At 37.5% G+C, this 26,713-nt stretch overlaps 1 protein-coding gene across 1 annotated transcript in view; it reads left to right on the forward strand.

The window, feature by feature from the left end:
* The window catches only part of kcnh1a (potassium voltage-gated channel, subfamily H (eag-related), member 1a), a 63,381-nt gene that overhangs the window by 24,177 nt on the left and 12,491 nt on the right, over positions 1-26,713 (forward strand). The window contains exons 8-10 of the mRNA XM_067367326.1: positions 11,765-11,964; positions 16,247-16,499; positions 23,869-24,065. Of these exons, the coding sequence (XP_067223427.1) occupies positions 11,765-11,964; positions 16,247-16,499; positions 23,869-24,065 (650 nt within the window). The remainder of the gene's footprint in view (positions 1-11,764; positions 11,965-16,246; positions 16,500-23,868; positions 24,066-26,713) is intronic.

Below are 26,713 nucleotides of genomic sequence, written 5' to 3' on the forward strand. Positions count from 1 at the left end.
GTTTCACCATGTTTATAGTGACAGTTTAAATCAGTGGCGAGTGTAAACACTTGATTGGAGCACGTTTGCATCATTCTCAAGGGCTTTATTTCGCAGTCTAGAGAAGTTGTGAGAGGAATCAGTCTCTTCTTTTGAAACAAAAACAGAAGTGGAGATGCTGATTTCATGGGTTGCTCGGGGAACAGGGCTGGCAGCAGGTGTTGGAATGCCTGGTCTGTTGCCATGGCAACCGCTGGCTTGGGGCACTAGTTTAATGACCGATTGAAAATTTAAATCTGACTGAGACAGACTAACAGGTAGAGACGTATGCCTGGCTTGTTTTCTTCACATATAGCAGCATTTTGAACATCGCCTGTGCATGTGCAGATGTACACGTGCAGAGGTCTTTGAGACGGTGAAAACCATGAAGCAGCTTTCATCTTTCTCCTGCAGGAGTTTTTGTCAGCTAATGACTTCATACATATTAGATATGCATTCATGAGGCACGCATACGCAAATTCACCTCAACACTGTGAAATATTCGTGTTTTGCTGTGTTTGATTGATTGCTTAACTTCCTCTCTTTATTTTCAATTTAATTTGCGCAAACGCACCAGGCATTAATGTTCCTCACGTGTTCTCAGACTCACAAAAGGGCAAAGGCTTATGAATATTGATTAGGTTATGCACAAACATTATGTTTTAATGTTTTGATAAATAGTCTGTGTGATGTACAGTATCAGGACTTTTTCAGATTGTTTGATAATTTCCAAGTCAAAAGTGAAATGTAAATTAAAACATTATGACCAAAAGTCTATAATATGTGATCACTGCACAGTGATCTGATGGAGCTATCATTATTGTTGAGTTGACCAACTCAACTACAACAATTTTTTGTTGTCTTTTCAGTCAATTTCACAAGCTGTACAAGATTTCTATCAGTGTATTCTCTCAAAGCTGACTAACTAACAACATAAACAACCAAACAACCAACCTCAATTTGCTTTTTTGCAACAATTTAGGAGCAGGTCAGTTTGAAATAGGCGACTCACTAACAATAAACCAGCATCCGACAATTACTGAAACAGCTGTTCTCCATGAAACTTTATAAAGACAACTCAAATGAAATGAAAATCTCTTTTAGTTTATATAGACAGCCTCAAACATTCTGTTCCTGTCGTTTGCAAATACAGTGACTAGTTGTTCTCTGATGCAAAGCCATCTGATGCAAATCCAGTCCGTGCTGCTGAATTATAAATACTGCAAACGTGCCAGAATGATGAATGTTACAATTTACTATTAAATGTAGAAGCAATATATTTCATTTACACAAAGTACTGGAGCTGTATTGTCATGAATTTGACAATTAAAGCTTTTCACTTGAAGTTTGATGATGTTATTTTAAGAATGGTGCAGCGTGTGTGTCATCACAGGCAGATGAAACAATTTTTGGTGTTATGTTTTAAGGGATGAAAATTATATCCTGAAATGAAAAAAACTAAAGTCACAAACAAAGTACAAAAAACTTCAGCCAGAAGAGTGACTTTGAGAGTTATGAGCTGATAAAATTGGCCAGAATATTTGATGATCCCGATCCTCTTACACCATCAGTATCAGAGTGAACAGAACGTGTCAGCCAGAAATAGGAAGCTAAAATGTACCTGAATGGCTGATCTATTCTTAATTGCCTAAGTGAATGTGAGCCTGTTTTCCAGTAGATTTGGTGCTTAATCAATTTAACTTGGCCAAATTCCCCGGAATCCTAACCTTTCAACTGACAGTGATACGGATTTACAGTGTTTGCAAACGTGAAATGGAAAGAGCTCTCGCTCACCTTGCCATCACATGGCCCTTTGTAGGCAGTGATGCAAGTTCAATTGGAAAGCAGAGATGTCAAGATATTAAATATTCTGTCACATGTTCCTGTAATGGAGTCACAGCCACAGGGAATCTTTTGACAAGGACCCGTTTCATCTGATCAAATACACTTTCTTTTCCTCTTCCCCTCTTTCTTTCTCTCTTTCTGTTACCCCTCGCTCATTCGCAGACATAGTCAAAGAACAAACACAACAAATAGACACACGTGAGGACTTTTCACACTTTAACCCCGGTTAAAGAAACGGGGAAAAGAAACTTGTAATTTAGAAGCGGGATTAGCACCTGGTGTTACGAAACCCTGCTCTAGAACAGGGTTAGCACCACTTTTGAGGTGTTAACCCCACATTGTGGTGCCAAACTTGTACAGTGTGAATGTACTCATATTCACGTGCTTTGGACAGTCACAGAAACACCACGTGTTGTATAAACAGTAGTTTCAGCATTTCAGGGGAAAAAACGCGCCGGCGCGTTTTGCAGGGGTTTTTTCACATTGCAGCAAAACAGACTTAAAATACTCATTGTCATTTTTTGTCATAGAGACATAAGTAATATATCAATTGAAACTATAGAATATCTTCTTTTATTTGTATACACTCAGAGTAAAAACAAAATGTTGTGCTTTTTGAAAATAAAGAAAACTAAAATGATGCATGATCTGTCCTCTCCCTCTGAACAAAGTTTAATCTGAAAGTTCTTAGAAAATGAACTATAACTTAGTGAATACTAATCACAAAAAAATTAGACTTATGTCTAAAGACACGTTGAAATGTCAGGTTTTAAATCATGTAAGTCATATCGAAAACAAAAATTCTGTGTTTATGTAATCTGTATGAAAAGAGACACATGTTAGAAGTCCGTGTTTCAGCTCATTATCTGCTAATGCGGCCACGCCCACGGAGCCAGCGCTATTCAGAGGCAAATTCAGAGGCAATACAGGCATACATCATCTCAATCATGTATTTACTGTCTTGAAAAGTGTTTATCTGTATATAAAAGCCATGGTTAGCGACCTCTGGAAGACATGCTGTTAGTTCCTGATGTTCTCTTCTATAGATCCTCAATACTTATCACAGAAACCTCAATAATGTTGACAATAAGACAGTATACATATAAACAACCCTAAACAATCCATTAAAGACACAGACTCTTATTAATGAGTGCAGTACCTAATGAGGATAATTGGTGCTTCTGAACAAACAGATTAAATGATGCTATCAGTCATGGCAAGGATGCATTAGTTATGGCTGATTAGAATATGAGAGAGCTCTGAATTTTTTATGGGTCAGTATTAGGGCTGAATTGTTGGTTTCATTTGTGAGATGATTTCTATTGAATTAGTGATGAATGATAAATATCAGTGAGGAATAGATGAATATTACATCTGAATTTTAGAGATTTAATATAGTTTTGTAATCTAAATTGCAGTTTTCCAATAACTTATACAGCCTCTGTTCAAAATATAACTGAACGTGTTTGTGATCATAATATTTGCATACAGAATTCTACTCAATCGTGATCAGTCTTTTCTATTATCTGTTTCTATCTTATCTATTTAATCATCGCTAACTTTACATTGCAAAAACAATGTTGCATTAATGTTAATGATTGTGTGCACTGTGCAGATGACTGAAAAATATGACATGTGCTGGTTCTCATGATCACAAAAGTTGGTACCAATACCAGTAAAATTGGTTCTCAGTGTCAATTTCGGTACCATAGCAAAAAGTATTGTAACTATTTTCATTCAATAGTTATTTAACTATTTGACAATAAAAATATTAAATTAATTATATACAGAATCTGAGCAAGAGTGCTTCCTTTATAATCAATAAAGCTGATATCACTTAAGGTCAGCCATGGCACAAGCTCACTACCTGAGTGAAAGCTCTTGTTATAATCTAAAAATCTGTCTATACTGTGTAAAAAAAATATCTATAGTAAAATACCTAGCTTGTGTCAGACCACTTTCCGTATTCAACGTACGAAGAAAGTGTAAAACTCTTGCAGTTCAAAAAGCTTATACTACGTCCTACGCCTTCCCTATTCAACTTAGGGAAAAAGTGTAACTGAAGCAACGACAGTTTATACTTTCTTCGTAACTTGAATACGGAAGGCGTTCTGGCGGAAGCTAGATATTTTACTTCATAACTTGTTAAATATGGATTTTTTTTACACAAATGCATCGCTTCGCTTCAGAAGGCCTTTATTAACCCCCCAGAGCCATTTGGAGTATGTTTATGATGGATGGATGTGGATGGAAGCACATACTCGTGACCCCTGTTCACTGCCATTATAAAGCCAGGATATTTATTAAAATATATCAGAATGTGTTCATTAGAAAGAAGAAAGTCATATACACCTAGGATGGCTTGAGGGTGAGTAAAGCTTGGGATCATTTTCATTTGAAAGTGAACTAATCCTTTAGGATTCTGACTCACTTAAACGGCTCTGATTGGCCATTGCGTTTACGCACTCAACAAACGTTTCTGTGATTGGATGCAATGCTCAACGCTACAAAAACACATTATGAATAGAAGCCCTTGACACACTCTTCTAAGGCGCTCGGAAGATCCGGTACTGTCGGCAATGCAGAAAGGCATAACATTTTTAATATGTAGGTACCGACTTGCCACCAATGTACCGGCACTTTTGACAGCAATTAATTTTCTACAGAAAAAGCCTAAAACTTCAACTTACCCAAAGCTTTAATATTGCTGCGATTCAAGCACTAGTATTTTCTTCAGAAAATGCACATCTAGTTATCTGAGAGATCATAAATTTTAGATTTTGAATATGATTTACTTGAATATAAACAAAGTCCCTTTAAGACAAGTCATTTCACTCGGCGGCCATCTTTGAAACGCCTCTCGGGCATCCTGCAGCTCCAAAGCTGTTTGCCAAGCTTTCGATTAAATTTCATATTTGAAATCACCAATGAAATCTGACAACAACTGTCTCATAGATTTTTTTTTCCAAACGCTCAAATCATGACAAAAAAACCTGTATTTTTATGCTGGATGCGCTAATGCGCTCTTGTGCCTCATTTCGGAGGTGCGCGTCTGACTGTTTCTATAGAAACCGGTGCTTCAAACGGCCGCTGCAGTGACGCTATGACTTTACCAGTTGCCGATTGGCTCTTATTTAGAAGGCGGGGATTTATTCCGCCATATTGCGCGTTACACTTTCTCCCATTCAAAACAATACGAGTGACACGTCTTGTGTTATTCTATAGTCTTTGATATAAATTATATTGTTTGTTACTGTCAGTATTAAGTATTCACCATTTGAATTGATTTGAAACAAAGCTATACTGTATATTGTGTAGTCAAAGCAAATGAGTGATAAAGAGAAAGAGAGGGGGAGCGATGGAGGGAAGAGCACAAGTATAATGCTGGCAGTACAATTAATCATCTGCTCTAATCAAATTACACTAACACAGGCTTATCTCCTCCACCCCATGTTTTTCTTCGCTCTACCACTACCCCTCTCTCTCTCCATCAGACTGCAAGATGTTTCGTCTTTTACCAAAACAGTGTTATGAATATGTCATGCCAAGACAATTGCTGCATTACTTTTCTAATGAACGGAGCAGGTGGAAAAACATCAGGGCTGCAAATCTTTGTGAAAAATATATAAGTTTCTGCTAACGAGTCCTGCTTTACAGTACAGTCACATGACAGTCCCCCTGGGGTTTAATGCTGATTTTTGCTCTTTTTCTAATGACTTGCACTTGTGTGCTTGCATGTTTTAAACAGAGCACACACAAAGCCCACGAGCACAAACACAGATTGTTTGATGGATTTAAGAGTGCTTTATGAAGGCAAGTAAGATTAATGTGGTTCTGTGCCATTGTTTCCACTCTAAATCACATGCTCTTTATGCTGTTTCCTGGTTTGAGTTGTTGTATACTTCGGAAGGAACAGAATAACCTGAATGTGACTATTTTTAGAAAAGATGTTAAATTCATGAAACCTCAGCTTTAGCTGTGCTAAGGGGAACAGCAAATGAGAGTGTGAAAGAGAGAGGAGGCAGAAAGTGGATTGAGGGATTTTAATGTGTCAGTCATAGTTTTAGTGATCAGTATCCTATTCTAGTGGTCCAACACTGCACATTTTGCATGTCTCCCTAATCAAACACACCTGATTCAACCCATCAGCTCATTAAAAGAGGTTTCAAGACCTGAAATTGTTGTGTCAGACTAGAGAGACATCCAAAATGTGTACTATTGGGAGTCTTCCGGGACCAGGGTTGGAAACCAGTAACCTATTCAATCATATTTTGATCTGTCATAGTGAAAGATATTATGAAAAATATCTACTTTTAAGAGTAATGTTAAAAAGTGACCTTACTGTTGAGAGCTGCACAAGATAATAGACAGTAAAAAGACAAATTTCTTTTTTTTTTTCTCTCTCTCTGCACTGAAAACCTCAAAGGGAGAGTACGCCCAAAAATGAAAATTCTGTTATCATTTATTCACCCCTCCTGTCATTCTAATCTAGTGGAACACAAAAAGTGAATTTGTGAAAAATATTCTGGACATTCTTTTTTTATAACAATGAATGTGGATAAAGACTGGGGCTGTCAAGCTTTAAAATGACAATGAAACATCATAACAGAACTCCACATGACATCTGTGCAAGTCTTTGCTTGACGAAATGACTAAATTTTAGTTAATTGTTCACTAAAAAATCCACTGCAGAACTGATTTCCATATTAATGAGAGTTTATTAAAGAAGTAGCTATTTCAATTCAGTTGAAAAACAGGTTTGAATGATTCAGATATTCATGAATTGGACTGATCTGGTTCTTGAGTTCAACTCACTGATTATTGTCTGGTTATTCTCTGTTGAAATTTCTCTGTTAAAGATAAAGTTAACAAATAGGGCCCTATTTTAACAATCTAAGCACATGGTCTGAAGCGCATGGAGTAGGTGTCCGAAACCACTTTTGCTAGTTTAACGACAGAAAAAATGTGTCCAAAAGGCTATAGTCTCTAGCGCTGCATTCACACGGGGCGCCGGCATTAATGCTTCTGATTGGCTGTTATTACTATAACAGTCGCGTCAACACAAGCTTCAGACACACCCTCCGTCAAGCACTGACGCTGACACCCCGTGTGAATGCAGCGTTAGCCTTTGTTTTGGAACCTGGTTCATTTTCTCCCTTGGTTCGTTTCATTTAGGCATATGTGAACACAACAATAGCGCTCAGATCCTCACCAAAACAACCGCTCCGAGACCGCCTGAACGAGGTGGTTTCAGCCTGATGGAGCAAAGCAAATGAACTCTAGAGCGGTTCGCTTGAGACGTGAAAGCAAGCTGACCCAACGGACCAACAAACCAAATTATACAAATATTCATAACGGGAAATGTGTTATATAAAAAGCAGCAGTGTCTGATGCTGTGAGTGAGCACATTAGTTACTGTATTTGAAAACAAATGAGCACCTCTTGATCTTAAAATGCTTCTCAATGCAAGAATGCTACCTTATATTTGAGCTTTGAAATGTTGCGGTGTGAAAGCAAACAAATTTAAAAATGAAAGCAAACAAATTTAGTCCCTGTTTCAGAACAAAACAAATGATTCATAGGTGTGAAAACCCCTTAATTTGGGCGTAATGTGCAATAAACCAATCAGAGTCTCCCATTCCCTTTAAATGCCAGGTGCTCTTGCACCATGGCGGATTGCTATTTACATGGCAGAATATAGACACCCTCAACCCTGCCAATTTCATTCGTCATTACTACAAATAGGTAATTCCGATACATGCAATGACAATCCATTATGACATTTTTATCTTTATGTACACAATAAAAATCTTTTACATTGTAATCCTTTTTTTTTTGTAATATTCGGCATGTTTGTGTGCTGCTGCACATCCCTGTGTGTGTACCAAGCATTGTGCACCCACCTATAGGTGCATATTACTAACGCGCCCTTAAAATAACAAATAAATAGATAAATAAATTCTGCGCTATTGACTGTAGATCAGGTTTTTGCTGGTCAATGACACATTCGTTTTCAGTTGCCTCAAAATAGCAATGCGCCAACAATGCGCCTTAAAGGTGCCCTAGAATCAGAATTTGAATTTACCTCGGCATAGTTGAATAACAAGAGTTCAGTACTTGGAAAAGACATACAGTGAGTTTCAAACCCCATTGCTTCCTCCTTCTTATGTAAATCTCATTTGTTTAAAAGACTTCCGGAAAACACTCGGATCTCAACATAACACCGACTGTTACGTAACAGTCGGGATCATTAATATGTATGACCCCAATATTTGCATAATGCCAGCCCATTCGACGCATTAGACAAGGAAAGGCAGTATTAACGGCTAGATCTGTGCACAGACAAGGTAAGCAAGCAAGAACAACAGCGAAAAATGGCAGATGGAGCAATAATAACTGACATGATCCATGATATCATGATATTTTTAGTGATATTTGTAAATTGTCTTTCTAAATGTTTCATTAGCATGTTGCTAATGTACTGTTAAATGTGGTTAAAGTTACCATCGTTTCTTACTGTATTCACGGAGACGAGAGTCGTTGCTATTTTCATTTTTATACACTTGCAGTCTGTATAATTCATAAACACAACTTCATTCTTTATAAATCTCTCCAACAGTGTGTAATGTTAGCTTTAGCCACAGAGCATAGCCTCAAACTCACACAGAATCAAACGTAACCATCTAAATAAATACTTTACTCACATAATTCGAAGCATGCATACAGCATGCATGACGAACATCTTGTAAAGATCCATTTGAGGGTTATATTAGCTGTGTGAACTTTGTTTATGCGATGTATATATAGTTGAGAGCTTGTGGGGCAGAGGGGGCGCATCTCTTAAAGGGGCCGTGCTGAAAAAATCAGTGCATAGTTAATGATGCCCCAAAATAGGCAGTTAAAAAAATTAATAAAAAAAAAATCTATGGGGTATTTTGAGCTGCAACTTCACAGACACATTCAGGGGACATTTTAGACGTATATAACATCTTGTAAAAAAAACAATCTAGGGCACCTTTAACACACCCCGTTTTCAGAACAGCACGCCCATGGGCGAACATATAGGCACGAGTGCATTTGCTATGTGGAGCTGGAAGTGAAAATGATAACTTTTCGGGCTAAAACTATAGCAAAAAACACTTGTGGTGCGCTTGGCGTCGCATTGCGCTGGGTGTATGATAGGGCCCATAAAGTAAATTTAATATTTTATAAATATCAACTTGACAGCACATCTGAAAACATCAGAACAATTTAAACACATGATATGAAAAATAACCATGTGTTTATATCACATCATTCAGTCAAGAGCTGCCTAGGCAATCCATGCAATTTCAAAGATCAAAACACTCAAGAAATACCAACACTCTCTCAGTCACACTCACACCATTAAAAAGCGTACATTAGCCATGTTAATGTAAAGCGAGGGTGTGTAATGAACTGCCTGGCTCACTTATTTGTTAATTTGTTAATGAATATTCATCTATCTCTGCAATTAAAAACCGATGTGAGTGTGTGCGTTTGATTCGACAGGACAGTTCATGTTGAACCGTGAAAGCAGTTAAAGTTGAACTTTGAGATTGCAGGGTGAACAAACGCCCACCCTGTGACCTCACACATTGATACATCTGTACGTGTCTGTGTCCTATGTATCGTGTCAGACCATGTAGGGTGTGTGTCTGTATGTGTGCTCAAGTTTTCAGTAGGAAAGTCGCTGTCAGCTCCATTCCACATTCTTGTCACCCTGGAGCCAAATCTGTCCCCAGATCAGCAGACTGTCACACTGCATATCTGTACATCACCGATTTCACACACATACAAGACTTGTACACTCTAATAATAATGGCTGGGGTCCCAGAAAAATGGCAGCAGTGTAGTTGACAAGTAATAAAAAGCCTTGAACTTTTTTCAACATCAACATCTGCAGTAGTTTGGAAACTTTAAATGACAGTATTATTATAAATGACTAGTTAAAGTCACAGTGTTTATTATAAATGATCATTATAAACACATTTTTTATTAATGTGCCCTCATAATCTTTTATCAAAATAACTTCTCTTGTGCAACAAAATCTCTTTTCTGATGACGTTTCTCGGCACAAGCTCACATGAGATGACAGCAACAGCAAACGACGATGATCCAATCAAGTCATGATGGACAAAATGGTTTGAGAAGTCATTTTACTCATATATACGCCATAATAGGGAAGAAAAGACTATTGCAATTTCCATTTTGTGCCGACTTTAAAGAGATAAATAGCTGAAATTATTGTTTGATCAAATTTGAGCTTTTTTAATTCAAGAAAGTTCACCCAAAAATAAAACAATTCCTCATTCAGTCATCATTTACTCTATTTTTTTTCTTCTGTGGAACACAAAAGGAGTATTTTTAAGAACCTTTACAAAGATCTTTTTGTTACATAGTGACCATCTGTCAAAAACAACAACAAAAACACACTAAAAGCGGTCAATTGAGTCAGTGAGCTGAACCCGAGAACCAGAATGGTCCGATATGTGAATGAATAGTTCTTTGGAGCCAGTTGATCGAGTTCACAAATCAGGCTGACTCCGGCTCTTCAGTTAATAGCTCACTGGAGGGGAAGATTATGACTAAAAATAATGACAATTTGTTTCTGTTTCTCACACAAAACTTTAAGAAGATACTTCAAGAGATTTGGAATAATAGTAGAGCATGAATCACTACAAATGTTCACTACAAACTGTCATTCTACAGAAAGAGCTGTGCAAATATTCTCTCTGTGTTCCACAAAAATAAATAACAGCATACAGGTTTGGAATGACATGAGGGTGAGTAAATGATGACAGAACTTTTATTTGTATATGAACCATACCCTTAATAAATCATGCCAGTGTTTCCTGAGGTTATGAGACAGACATGAGTGTGGAGTAATGGCAGCTCATAATTCTTATCTGAAGGTATTTAGGCGGAGACTCGCACTCACACAGACACACATACACCTAGAGTCCGTACATGCGTAATTAGATTTCCTTCTGTGTGCAGAGCCATTACAAGCCAACTAATTCAGTTTGAAAGAGACAATCACTAGCCTTTATTGAATTTTCTTCTTTCTGTCCTGTGCTTTCACTCATTCACAATTCACTCTGTCATTTATCATCATCATCATCACTGTCTCTCTCTCTTCTGAAGCTGGTAACTTCTATAATATTTTTTTCCATGTAGCTTTTGTAACTGCTAACTACACAATGCATGTCAGATGCAGAACACACACACACACACACACCTTTCAAATGTTTGGGGTCATTGAGGTTTTTTTTATGATTGACAGAAGTCATCCTATGCTCACAAAGATTGCATGCATTTATAATTGCAATTTATAATATATTTTTATATAATATATTAATTTTCAATACATTTTAAAGCCATATTTTCAGCATCATTACTCCAGTCTTCGGTGTCACATTATACTTCAGAAATTACAGAAGTTTCCAAAACATTTCTTATTATTTTAAATGGCGAAAGCACAGTTGTGCTGCGTAATGTTTTTATATAGATTCTTTGATAAATAGAAAGTAAAAACAGCATTTGAAACTTTATGTAATCTTATGTAACAGCCTCTGTCACTTTGATCAATTTAATGTGTCCTTGCTGAATAAAAATATTAACTTAACTAGTGTATCTATATCTGTTTAAATAAATAGGTTATTTGAGGCTTCTTTCATTTTCTTACTTGCAATCTTTTTTTTTTTTCTATTTGTATGAAAAAAATTACTTTAAATATTTAATGTGGTTTTAGGCATCTGAAGACCACCATATGTATATAATTAACATTATATTTGGGATTTATTTCAATAATTCTGTGCCTCCTCTGTGTTGTCACTTAATCCAAAAAGTTTATTTCTCCCTTTCTCTCTCTTTCTTATAGCTCTCCTTTATGCCACCATATTCGGTAATGTGACAACTATCTTCCAGCAGATGTATGCCAACACTAACCGCTATCACGAGATGCTTAACAGCGTGCGGGACTTCCTCAAGCTGTACCAGGTGCCCAAAGGCCTGAGCGAGAGGGTTATGGATTACATCGCCTCCACCTGGTCCATGTCCCACGGTATTGACACTGAAAAGGTGAACACCCTGTTTGACTAACTTCAGTTGGCCAGCATGCAACTCTGCACACCCTGCAGCAGCCACCCTCCTGTCTGTCGTGCGTGTGTGTTATTCACTTCTGCTCGGTCTTGTGTGAGTGTGTCTGGCTAAGTATTTTTAAACATTAGTGTGATTCTTTAGCAAGATGCTTTCTCATGCTGTGTTTAGACTCGTCCTGTCGTTTATACTCAAACCACAGGAGGGAAACAGCATGACTCTGTGGATATGATGTTCCCGTTGGGCGGACATGGTCAGAATGCTCCAGCTGTCTCCTCTCTCTCGTGATTTAGCCGTCTCATCACACGTAGACTTGCACTGTCCTCCCCAGAGCCAGCCTCCATGTCTCTGTGAAAACCACATGCAGAAAGGGAGATGCTCTGGAAAAGTGAGGGGCTGCTGGGAATGGCAGCTCAGGGACATATCACACACTAATGTGCTCAGATGCACACATACACACCGGTACACGTGTCCTGTACCTCTGTCTCTCTGTGTCAGCCTCCCAGTATGCTTCATTGGCATGACAGTAAACATAAATTTGGTTGGCCATGAGACTGTGGTTATAAAAATAATTAGGGCTGTCAATTTAATGTGTTAATTAAGTACAATTAATATCATTTTATATAAAAAGCAATAAAAATTAATGCATTTAATCATGCCCTTGGCCAGTGAAAGCAATGCATTCAAAAACAGCTCGAAGTTGAACTACTTTTTATTGACAACTCAGCTCATAAAAATAGAAAAATTATAACAATAATTCTAAAGATTTAGTTTTTTTATTTTTTTCACTCAAAAAAAAAAAAGAACTTTCACTGTTGTTAGTTTTACTCAAACCATCCTTGTTCACATTACTTAAAAAACTTAATTTAACTGAGTTGTTTCTACTAAAAATGAGTATTGTCAAATGTTTGTTCAGTCAATTTAATTTGTTGAGTGAAACGCACAAATTAATGTTGACATAACTGGGCATTGGATCCGTAGTTTCCAGCATGCTTTGCAAGGGACAGCATGAGAGAAAATTTAGGGATTAAAGTGTTATTTTACGTGTTTTCAGTAAAGTGAAAGATGTTGTTAGTTTATGTTGGTGTTTGATGTTCAGTTATGTTGGACATTTAGATGAGTTTCTGTAATGTATTTGAATTTTGTGGTTACCATTATGCATTGCATGCCATTTATCAACACAAGCCTTCCAGTATTTGATATGATAAAATACTAGTTATTTAGTATTCTAAAATCGATCTATCTTACTGAAGTGTGTCTCAAACAAGTGTCTCACAGCAGCCACCGAACAAACGCACAGAGTAACGTTATAACATAATTTTCAACACACTCAAACGTATCTAATATGATAAACAGAGCTGTGTTACCTCATACTCATGACCGGAAAAGCGGAAGCAGCGCCGGCGACTGTGTCATAATAAAAGTTCCGCTACTCGTGTGGCGTGTGTTGCGCAATTGCTCCAGTGGCCTCGTTCAGCTCCCACAACACTCAGGCCCCGTCCACATGGAGACGCTTTTCTGTGAATATGCACAAATTTTTTATCAGATAGCGGTTTTGTCCACAGGGATCTGCCGTTTTCAAAAGGTGAAACCGCTATTTTTTGAAACCGGGTCCCAGAGTGGAAAAATTTGAAAACGCTGTCTTTGCGTTTTCGTGTGGACGGGGCAATCCGTATATTTTCTGAAACGATGATATCATCACCCCACGTGTCGACCCTAGTCAGACGCGCTAACACCACAAAACAGCACCAACAATAGCAGACTCTACATCCTTGTGTTCATGCTGCAGAAGCTACTGAGCCAAAATAAAGTGTTATTTAAGCTTTGATATAGTTTGTATTCAGCGCGCAAGGTTTATGCGCATGCTCCAAGTCTTCTTCGCTGCTTTAAGTGCATTTCTGTGACAGAATTACAGCGCCACATTATGGTCTGGCATGTATACTACATCAGTTTGAGTCGTTTCAGTGGTTTCATGTGGACGCAGATATTTTTTGAGACGAGGAAAAAAAAAGATCGATTTAGGGTAAGGTCCGGCTTTGTGTGGACGTAGCCTCAGTCCTGCTCTGCTTCATACTACAGTAATGTAGTAAAGGTGCTAATTTCTTCCCGAGTCCTATCCCTACTCTTTTGGACCATCCGTTGAGGTGAAGACCACATGTCCCAAGATTCCGCGCTCAAACTTGGCGTAATCAAGCTACGCCTTTGTTTTGAATAGGCCTCTAGCGACCTCTAGCGGACAGAAATCCTACATACTGTACCTTTAAGTCAATAAATGTGTTCACCTTACGTAATAAACATAACATTGTTAAGTAAATTGACACTTGACACTTCTTTTTTAAGTAAATCCAATAATTCATTTTTTTGAGTGTTGGCCATTTTGCATATCAGATTTGGGATATATCCATTTCAGTCAACAGCTCTCATAATAGTTTTAGCATGTAAATGGATATGACTTTGCTAATATACACTGCCCTCCAAAAGTTTGGAAACACCCCTGGCAAAGTGTGGTTTTGGTTTGATATCAGCATAAATCCTTATCATTTTTTGGTCCAAATAGTAACTTGACATTATCATTGAAGACCAGCAATAATAATTTTAATTTTAATTACATAATAATGGCAACATATATATGTCAAAGTCAGACATGCCAGCTGTGATGCCTGGTTACTGGTTTAAACTTGGTCCAGGTTTGTGAAAGATTTTTGGGTCAGCACACCTTAATAGCTTCAACAATTGATTGCCAGTTAAGTTTAGAATACAATGAACCAATTAAAACCCAGTTTAGGTCAGATAGCTGCTAATGGTGGATATTTTGATGAATCAAACATTTAAGTTTTTTCTATGTATAAACTGTTTATGTAATAAAATATTATTCCGTAGTTTTTTTGTACCTTATCAGTGCAAAATTATCACAAATTAAAAAGGATTCATGCCAATATTGTCCAAAACCCCACTTTTCTAGGGTGTTTCCAAACTTTTGGAGCGCAGTGTACTTGGTCTTGGCGGACTACATCTGCTACACACTCTGCTGCAGCAGAGCAAGTATGGAATTGCTACTGTCATTAGATACACATAAGGGCTATTCACACTGTGCTTAACCCCTGGTTATCGTCATTCTAAACACCACCTTTAACCCCGGGTAAAGAAACGTTTCACACTTGTAATTCAGAAGCGGGGTTAGCACCGATTTTTACCTGGGGTTATAAACACCCAGGTGTTAACCCCTTTGCGGTGCCAAACTGTGTGAAACAGTAGTGTGAAACAATGTGGTGTTACATTACAGCCAGACGCTTTGCAACAGACAACCAATCGGGTACTTATATTTATGTGCTTTAGACGGTCACAGAAACACTGCGTGTTGTATATAAACAGTAAATTAAGCGTTTGACAGGAAAAATGTCAAATGCTTACAGAAACCACGACAATTTGAGTGAAAAACAGACTGTTTCATTCTTGAAATGTCTGAAATGTCTATTCTGTAGACCTATGTAAACAGGTTGTGTGCTGTGTTCATCCAATCAATGACACTGACACCACAAATATGCAAATAAGAACGTTAAGCCAGGGTATAGGAATGTACTATGTGAAACGTCACTTTATGAGTACCCAGGATTAATTGTCAATCCCGGGTAAATTATGAGCCATGTGAAACGTGAAGCAAGATAACCCAGGATTCCGTTTACAAATGGTTTAGAATGACCCAGGGTTAACTATTTCAAGTGTGAAAAGCCCTAAAGATGTGAGCATGTAAGCATATGGTGCATGTGGTGCTGCATGAATAGGCATACTTGAATTCTGTAGCAGGTTGAAACAAGTGGAGCTGGGGGAGGTAGAGGGTTTCAGAGGTAACTCTGGTAGTGTGCTGCAGGAACAGGATCAGACTTTTTCATTGTTGAGCAAGCAATCTAATTGACTGCAAAATCGACAGAATAAGCTTGTGCCATGCAAATTATGTGATTGCTGAAAGACCCCTCAGCCTGTGCCTTCTAGAGTTTCTTGACTGAACTAGATATTTCATTTTGACATTCTAAAAGATTTCATTTAACTTTATGTATGCAGCAAGGAGATAAAGCTTTTTGTTGAATATATATCATCAAAGATATTGAAATAAAGAGACGCAAATGATTAATGTTTATAATCTAGTCTCTTGCTTGTTGCCATTTGTATGTACTGTATGAAAGTATGACATGGCCTCTGTAAATCAAGTGAAGTTGCAGCAGAATAACCAAATAAATCTAATATTTCTCTCTCTCTCTCATTGCAGGTTTTGCAGATCTGTCCCAAAGACATGCGTGCTGATATATGTGTGCACCTGAACAGGAAGGTTTTTAAGGAACATCCTGCTTTCCGTTTGGCCAGTGACGGCTGTTTGCGGGCCCTGGCCATGGAGTTCCAGACCATCCACTGTGCTCCAGGCGATCTAATCTACCATGCGGGCGAAAGTGTGGACAGCCTATGTTTTGTGGTGTCAGGGTCACTGGAGGTCATCCAAGACGACGAGGTTGTCGCCATTCTGGGTAAGAGAATATTAGGTGTTAGGTATGGATATGGACTTATTTTGAATATTATTTTCTTTGATATATATTATCTTTAGCAGTTTGCACATCATGACTTTTGACTACTCGATTTCGACCATTCGCAAGGCTGAATTATGCTGTTAGAGTGTTCAAAACTAATTTCTTCTACAGACTCATGGAGATGAAGACAGAATCCGTCTGTCTTAGGTTTAGTTCCCTATGGAAGGATTATTTGCATCCACAGAGCTTTTATGTGATCATATATATGACAGACTGTCACACCCACTCCTCCACACTGTGCTATCCTTCTCCCTTTTGTTTCTTCCAACATCATGAACCCGTATCCTCTTTGATCAAGGTGTTCAACTCTTTCTTTTCCACATTCAGGGAACATAATAAAATAAAATGAACAGGAAAAAGTTAAAATTGTGAGCATAATGCAAAATATGGCCTAAGCTGATGATAAAAAAAAAAAAAAAAACTATAAAACTATATTTAAAAGCAAGTTTAAATGTTTTTAAGATCATCTCTAAGTATCAGTTTATCCTTTGCTGGCAGTAATTGAGTTGGAAGTGTTCCAGCCTGCTTGCTGTAGACTTTTTTGTCTTTTGTTCAAAAACATTTTCTCTGCAGCACAATGAACTGTGAAGATTTATAGCATAATAAACTTTAAACACCTGCGTTTTTAAATAAATACTTAGTGAAAGAGATAATGTCATAATGCTATAAACACTAACATTCTCTCATGTTGGTTCTGTAGTCTGTAGTATTTTATTCATTCAATCAAATGACAAAAAACAAACAGAAATTGAGTAGTCATGATACCAAAATATACCAACTTTGATATCAGAGCAAAGATAGTAAATACGCTAATGAACACACTATTTTATCCTGACTTGTTCCTCCAAAATATCCCAAAGTGGCTCAAAATATTTAGATCTGGTGACTGTGCAGGCCATGGGAGATATTCAACTTCACTTTTTTATGTTCATCAAACCATTCACAAGTCTTGCTGTGTGAACTGGTGCATTATCATGCTGACGGCACCCCCTTCAGGATACAACGTTTGAACCATTAGGTGCACATGGTCCTCCAGAATGGTTCGGTAGTACTTGGCAGTAATGCCCATCAAGCACAGTAAGGAATGCCATGATATTGCAGCCTAAACCACTGATCACTGATCCACCCCTGTGCTTCACTCTGGGCAGCAACAGTCTGGGTGTTAAGCCTCTTTGGGGCTTCTCCACACCGTAACTCCCATGGATGTGGGAAAGACAGCGAATATGGACTTATCAGAGAACAGTATATGTTTCTAATTGTCCACATCCCATGATTTGCACTGTTGGCACCAATGAAACTGACATTTGGCATTGGCACAAGTGACCAAAGGATCGGCTATAGCAGCCAGACCATGAATTTTGACTATGTGGAGCTCCCAACGAACAGTTCTGGTGGAAAGAGGAGAGTCAAGGTGCACATTCAATCTGCAGTGTGTTGTGCAGCTGTGGTTTTATGTTTTTCTGGTTACAATCCAGGTTAGTACCTCGATATCCTTTTCAGATAACTTTCTCTTGCGTCGACAGTTACTGTGGTTCGTCCTACATGGTGGTATGCTGACATTACCCTGGATAGCATAGCTCTCAATACACCACAAAAAAGCAAGAGAGACACACACCAAAAATGTGTCTTCTTTTGAACTCTGATATGTCTCCCCATTATGTTGTGTGGATTGCAATATTTTAATGAACAGCTGTGCTATTGCTTTGTAAACTGATGGAAAGTAAAATCAGTGAATATTATAGTGATATAGGCACAAAACCTTCAACTCTATATTAGCCAGTGTTTCAGTTTCATTATTCCGTTACTTGTCAATTTTTCCAAAGTATTATTCCAGTAATTAGTCAAGTAAACAGTCAGTAATAAAGAAACTGAATGTAGTGAGTAGTTTTCTCTTTTCCTTGTCAATTTAATTAATTAATACATCTGATAAAATGTGTTGATACGGTGAGGCCTAATGCATAGATCTGATATTCTGATACAAAATAAGACTTTTTTTATCATGCTGGCTGATACAGAAATACTGGTATCATTTCATAATTTTCTTTAGTTTAATATCAACTCCCCTTCCCCCCTTGTGACCCATAGATGTATATAGCTCCTGATGTAACATCTGCCATTTCCAACATTTGTCTGTCTCACAATTAGGCTACTTCGCCTCATGAAGCCACAGAGCTGAGTATCTAATGGCCGTATATTTCTCTGTTGACAAACTAACGATGCTTTGCTAAATTTGGCTCTCTGCCGCGGCTGTTAAACTGATTTAGGATCAATCTGAAAGGCCACAAATGTTCTCTTTTGCTTCTAAAATTTGCACACACACACACACACACATCTCAGACTATGAAGACAATAAAAAGGATTATTGATCTGACCATTTGTATCTCTCAAGTGGGCGAACTGAGCGAAACTGTGAGTCAGAGGTCAGTATGTGTGCGTCTGCATGCTCATTAGGGTGGTGTGTGTTATGGTGTGACCTGTGGAGCTATAATGACACTACTGCTCTATTACACATATTAGAAACTCTCTCTTTCCATTTACTCTCACTTAAAAGTACAAAGAGAGCACAGTGACAGCACCCTTATTGCGGGTGTTTATTCTTCCTTAAACATCAGTTTAAGCAGATACAAAACACAGTGAGCTCAAAACTTTTTAAGTCCAAAACAGTCATTCATTAAAGGGGTCATATAATGAAAATCTGACTTTTCCCATGTTTAAGTGCTATAATCGTGTCTCTGGTGCATCTACCAGCACAGAAAATGTGAAAAAGGACAACCCAGTAACTTTGTTTCACTACAAGCATGTGAAAAATCGAGCCGTTCTGATTTCGCTCCCCTTGCGGCGTAGGAAGGGGAACTTAGGGGACCGCCCCTGAATCCGTATGTTTCTACCCATGGTGCCACCAGAAAAAACGACAAGTAAGCGACAAGAAAAAACAGGTCCTGGAGTGCAGCAGCTGCTGTCCTGCACAGTTACAACCCTGATCAAACACACACTTTAACAGGATTACTAAAGCTACATGAAGGAAGGTAAATTGTATGCCTCGGTGTATTGGAATGACAAGCGGGGGGCGGGGAGCACAAGCTCATTTGCATTTAAAACAACCCACCCACAAAAACGGCTTGATTTTGCTCACACCCAAATCGGGGCAAATTTGACAAGCTATAATAAATGATCTGTGGGGTATTTTGAGCTGAAACTTCACAGACACATTCTGGGGACACAAGAGAAATATATTATGTCTTGTCAAAAGGGGCATAATAAGTCACCTTTAAAACTATGCTGCAACACCATGCTTTGATTCATTCCAAACTTTACTTAACTTCTTTAATTTCCTGATGTCATACAGATAAATATATTAAAGGGACATTTCACCCAAAAATTTAAATTCTCAAGTCATGCCTTATTTATTTCTTTACCCTTATGTCATTCCAAACCTGTATTTCTGTATTTCTTTATTCCGTGGAGCACAAAAGATGATGTCTGGCAGAATGTTCATGCAAAATTTAAGTCATGCTCACCAAGGCTTCATTTATTTGATCAAAACTACAGAAAACTGTAGTATTTGGAAATATTAAAATTTTAAAAGAACCATTTTCTATTATAATATATTTTAAAATGTGATGTTATTCCTGTGATAGCAAAGTGGAATTTTCAGCAGCCATTACTCCAGTCTTTTCTTTCTTATTATTATCAATGTTGAAAACAGTTGTGCTGCCTAATAATTTTTAACCGTGGTACATTTTTTTCTTTTTTAGAAACCTTCAATAAATATAAAGTACAGAAGAACAGCATTTATTAGTGAATGTTTAATATATAAATTTAGTGCATCAAGATGCATCAGTGTCAAACACCATTGATTCTTGATGTCTCTTAACCAAATGTGACATTTACATTTATGCATTTGGCAGATGTTTTTATCCAAAGCGACTTGCATTGCATTATACTATACATTTTGTATCTGAGTATGTGCAATCCCCTGGATCTAACCCATGACCTTGGCATTGCTAGTGCCATGCTCTAACCACTGAGCTACAGGAAAGCTACAGGAAAGCCTTCTAGATCTCTCTCGCCCTGCCTGTAGGAAGGAATCTGTATTCTAGAACATTTATTGAGACAACCGTAAATAATTGATCTGACTGGACATTTTGGCTCTGTAACTCCAACTTATCCTAGATGTGAGCAGACAGAGATGGACAGACAAGAATTTTATGCATTTGTTATATATTTCAGTAATGGAATGAGTGAATATGTGTCATCATAATTTCTCTTCTGTCAGACATGCTCATGATATGTAGCAGTATTCCCTAAGTGGGTGGATCAATCATAATAAATGTGTGTTTGTGTGTGCAAAAGAATGTTGCCTTGCCAAGATATTGTTGTGAACAGGACTTGACATTAACACCCGTCAACCCGCCAAATGCGGGTGGATTTCAGCAGTGCGTGTAATGCAGTCACTCCTACTAGCCACCTTGGTGGGTTGAATTTGATAAAATATACATTTTTTTAGTTGTAGTCTTTTAAAATGCATCTGAAATAATAAACTAAGTGCAATGTAGTGTTGTCAAAAATATAGATTTTTCGATACATATTGATACTGGAATATCTGAAACACTTCCAATACTCATTTTCCTCAGAATAGATACAGCTGTGCTTTCTCGCTCTCTCATCTCCCTGACGGAGAGTTGACACACAAACCCACCTCCCCTCACTCACTCATTTAATTTGCTCTGGATGAATACTGTTGGTGTTACAGGGCTTGAATTCATCCGTTAGATTGCACATTGCGCATAATTTTACTCATCCACGCAGATTTTGTGCTCACGCCCAAAGTGCGCAGACATAAAGCTGTCTCTCAGTACTAAATTAAGTCACTGCTTTTTTTGTGCTTAAACAGTCAAATACACAAAATAATGTCAAAATGCAGTTCTTGCCGAGTATTCATGTGAACATAGTCTGTTATGTTTTAAGTGAATGTAAACAGTTGAGAAAGAAAACACATGTGTAATGGATCCATGCGTCAGGTCTTAAAGTGGAAGCAGCCTAATATGCCTGCTGCCAAATTATGAGATAATATTAAAAATATCTATATGGCAGTTTTTCCTCATGGTATTGATGTCAAAATTGTGGCCAGTGAAAATGCTGCGTGGCTAGGAACTTTGGAAAACAACTAGCCACAGTAGCTGGTGAGCAAAAAATGTTAATGTCAAGCCCTGGTTGAGAATATAATTTTAACAGCGCTTTCGACTGCTTAAATCTTCTGATCTGATGTATTAGTGGTGTTTTAAATAAGCTGAATTTCACACCAACAAAATCAGTATATACATGATCTATCTACTGTAATCTGAACTAAGACAGGAGGAAAAAAAATTATTGATAGAAAATAAGAAATTAATTTAACAGGGTTTATTATTGAAACATCTGAAAAATCTGCCATTGGAAGACATAATGCACTTTTTTCTCATGCAACATTTTGGCTGCATTTATTACAATATAGTAAAACAGTAATGTTATGAAATATTATTACGATTTAATGTTTTCTGTTTTAATATAATTTAACACGTAATTTATTTCTGTGATGCCAAAACTGAATTTTCAGCATAATTTCACCAGTTTTCAGTGACACATGATCCTTCAGAAATAATTCTAATATGCTGATTTGTTGCTCAAGAAACAATTCTTAAAGGTGCCCTAGATTCAAAAATTGAATTTACCTTGGCATAGTTAAATAACAAGAGTTCAGTACATGGAAATGACATACAGTGAGTCTCAAACTCCATTGTTTCCTTCTTATATAAATCTCATTTGTTTAAAAGACCTCCGAAGAACAGGCGAATCTCAACATAACACCGACTGTTACGTAACAGTCGGGGTGTACGCCCCCAATATTTGCATATGCCAGCCCATGTTCCCAACATTATGAAAGGGATTACACGTCTGGATCTGCAAAGCTGAATCATCAGACTAGGTAAGCAAGCAAGGACAATAGCGAAAAATGGCAGATGGAGCAATAATAACTGACATGATCCATGATAACATGATATTTTTAGTGATATTTGTAAATTGTCTTTCTAAATGTTTTGTTAGCATGTTGCTAATGTACTGTTAAATGTGTTTAAAGTTACCATTGTTTCTTACTGTATTCACGAAGACAAGAGCCGTTGCTATTTTCATTTTTAAACACTTGCAGTCTGTTTAATTCATAAACACAACTTCATTCTTTATAAATCTCTCCAACAGTGTAGCATTAGCCGTTAGCCACGGAGCATAGCCTCAAACTCATTCAGAATCAATGTAAACATCAAAATAAACACTGTACTTACGAAATTAGACATGCTGCATGACGAACACTTTGTAAAGATCCATTTTGAGGGTTATATTAGCTGTTTGAACTTTTTTTATGTTGTTTAAGGCAAGCGCTAGCTTCGTGGGCGAGGAGTGTCAGCATTTAAAGGGCCACACACCCTGAATCAGCTCATTTATAATGATGCCCCAAAATAGGTAGTTAAAAAATTAATTCAAAAAAATCTATGGGGTATTTTGAGCTGAAACTTCACAGACACATTCAGGGGACACCTTAGACTTATATTACATCTTTTAAAAAAAAGTTCTAGGGCACCTTTAATATTATCGATGGTGACAGTTGTTTAATATTTTTGTGGAACTGATACATCAGTTCAAAAGAATTATAAATGTCTTTACTGCAGGCAAACAGCCCCAGTGTTGCCAAGTCTGCGGTTTTCCCGTGGAATTGGGCTACTTTTACACTGTTGCCGCGGGTTGTTTTTCATGTCCGCGGGTTGAATCGACCCAAAATAACGCAATATTTCGTCCCTGGAATGCGAATTTCACCAGGGGAGCCCCACCAAAAAAATGAATTTTACCCCTGGAAGGCGTTTTTTAGGATTGGGCTAGTTTTGAGGAGCAATTGGGTGGGTTTTGTTGTGAAAACCTGGCAAACCTGATCAGCCTGACACTGAACTTTTGAATGCTAGTTTATGATATACAATTTGGCTTATTTACGACCACAAAACAAATACACTGATTAAAAATATGATTTTTTGCTCTTCATTTTAAATAAAGAGGTCTGTCCAATATATTACATGGAACATACATACAGTATCAAGCTGCCAGTTATTAAGACAGTCACAGTCCTCCATAAATGCACCAATCAGGGCTGTTTCCCAAGCCTCAGTAGATCATAGAACAATTGCCCTAATGGTCTCTACGATCAACTTAGCTCACAATGCTTTTGAGAAATGCACATTATGTCTGTTTGTGTGTGTAATAAAGTGTCTGTGTATCTTCGCAGGTAAAGGTGATGTGTTTGGGGACGTGTTCTGGAAGGAGGTGACGCTAGCTCAGGCGTGCGCTAATGTGAGAGCGCTAACATACTGTGACCTGCACGTGATCAAACGGGACGCGCTTCAGAAAGTCCTAGAATTCTACACCGCCTTTTCCAACCACTTCTCACGAAACCTCCTGCTTACATACAACCTGCGCAAACGGGTGAGTGAATGCTCTCTTTCCCTCTCACCACTCTTTCAATTTCCGCTGGCCCATGTCAGACCGCATATGTAAGCACAATTTTTCGGCACCAACATTAAAGGTTACTGCATTCAAACCTCACTGCACTGCATGAGCAAAGCTCTAAGTAGATTGTAACATTCTGAACTCATGGGAAATTATAAATACTGCTCTCTTAAGCTATCTATATAATTACATACTACAAACTCTTTCTATTTAGTAAATCAGAGTAAATCCAGATGATTTAAGCAGTATGAATATTGTAACCCCGGGAAATTACCCAAGTTGGGGGGGCGTCCACAGATTATTCCGGTTTATTCCTGACTCAGACTTTAGTGCATAGTTAATTTAGGCAGTGATTAATAATGGGATGAGAGGCAAGAACATACAAATTATGTTATTAATGTTAGTCTGTTGTGAGTGTAATGGCTTTTTAAAATGTTTTTTTAAAATAAGTTTCTTATGTTCACCATTTCATCATGTTTAAAATAAGTGTAACACTCCATAAACCTGATCTTGAAGCGTAGCATTTATCCTAGCCATAAATTCCTTCCCAGTTCAAAATAAAGACAGTATGATAAAATAGCCCTCAGTGTGTCTAAATTTTGGATCTCAGCGCTGCCTGAGTTCTGTTTCTCAGTGGAACTGGGTCTGAGAAGGTGGCTAATAATAGCTCAGTGAGCGTCCACCTCTTTATTGGAACAGCTTATGCCATACAGTTATATTTATCTATATGGGTTAAATATAACTATCATATATTTCAGCAAACACTTTCATATTGGAGCTGGAGAACTGAATCCATTTACATAATCCGTCTGCTGCATAAATATATACGGTTAAGCATCTTTTAAACAGGTAAGAGCTTCAGTGAATTGTCTCTCTGTCGAGCTCTTCACGCCCACACTTGTTTGTAACTGACTTTTGTCATGTTTGCGTCACTTGTTCGAAAAATAGCTGGATCTTTACCTCAACACTATGGTTTTGTTAGCTTTTTAACACTATTTGTTCTCTTAAACAATACACTGGAAATATGAAAACACAAAATATGGTTATATTAATGCCTCACTGACACCCTTGCCAAATGGGAGCCTTTAATTAGCTCATGTTTCCATGAATTAGTCATGATGTTTACTGTCTGATTTTGACCCAGATAGAAAAAAACTTGTTATACATGGAAAAAAAAAGTGTCACAGGAAGACTACATATGTTATATTTCTGGACAAATTCCATATTCACCAATAGACTTATACAGTGGTCAAATAGGTCGTTTTGGCCTAGATACAACAGCAGCAGTGAACACACAGTACACAGTCTATTTGTGATTATGGGACTGTTTTCTTACTTTTAATGTATGCACAAGTCCTCATTCCTAAGTAAACAACTCCCAAATACAGTGTCGAGAGTTTTCAGACTTTCACAGCCCTACAGAAATATTTAGGATAATTTAAACCCAAAATAAGCTTTATCAACAACATTTGTTCGAGGTTGATTACCACATGAACATTGTTTATCTAACTGTCAAAAAACAGTACAAAAACAGAAGGCTATTTTTTAACAAAGGCATGAATAAAAATGTTTCTGTCACAATGGATTATATTCTACTACATATGTTCTAATTAAATACTATTCCAGAAAAACTAAAGTATAACTTATAAAAGTATAAGTTCTGGTACACTAAAAGTAGTATTATAAGTATCAAAAGTGAAAAATACTTATCACTGGACCATTGTTTATTATCTTTTGTGCAGTCATATACAGTATAACCTACTTACATAAACAGCTGCAATCATATCTGCCAAATTATGCAATAAATCATTCAGTGTGAATTATAAACCGATTGAACAGGTTCATTGAAAAGAAAGAATAATTTTGGTCATGACAGCTCTTGGAGTGTTTGGCATTGTAATGGGTATGACAATGCTTTGGTGTTTGGTCTTGGCGGAATAGATCTGCTGCAGAGCAAGTACAGGATTTGCTACTGCCAATACATACACGACACGGTGCTGTGAGCAAGTAAGACATGCTGCTGCTGTACAATATAGTGTACATGAATTACCCATAGCAGATCTATACAGGTGGAGTTGGGGAAGGTGGAGGGTTTCTGAAAGCGTGCTGCACTGCTAAGTCAAATGCTACTCGTGTATTTGAAGACTGAGCATGCAAGCTCATTGGCTACTGATACAGCAGAAACCAATCATCTGTGTCCTATAGATAATGATGTGATTATGAGCAGTTGAGTTAAGGACCTATTAGTCTGCGCCATCTAGAGTTTCATGACAGAACTTTGTATTTGTTCACAAACCTGATAATCATTACTTCAGTTCAAAATAACAAAATGAATATATATTTTTATGAACTGAACTGGAGTAATAAGTAAGATATTAAACTTTGGAATGTAGCGAAGTAAAAGTTTCCAAAAATAACAATACTCTACAGAGTACAAATTCTTAAAATTACTTTAAAGGGTCAGTTCACCTAAAAAAATAAATTTCAATCATTTATTACTCGCCCTCATGCCGTTCCACACCTGTAAGACCTTTGTTCATCTTCACAACACAAATTAAGATATTTTTTGATGAAATCCGAGAGGTATCTGACTCGTCCATAGACAGCAATATAAGGTGTATTAA

This window comes from Chanodichthys erythropterus, chromosome 18 (assembly GCF_024489055.1).
Source record: "Chanodichthys erythropterus isolate Z2021 chromosome 18, ASM2448905v1, whole genome shotgun sequence".
NCBI classification, from domain to species: domain Eukaryota; kingdom Metazoa; phylum Chordata; class Actinopteri; order Cypriniformes; family Xenocyprididae; genus Chanodichthys; species Chanodichthys erythropterus.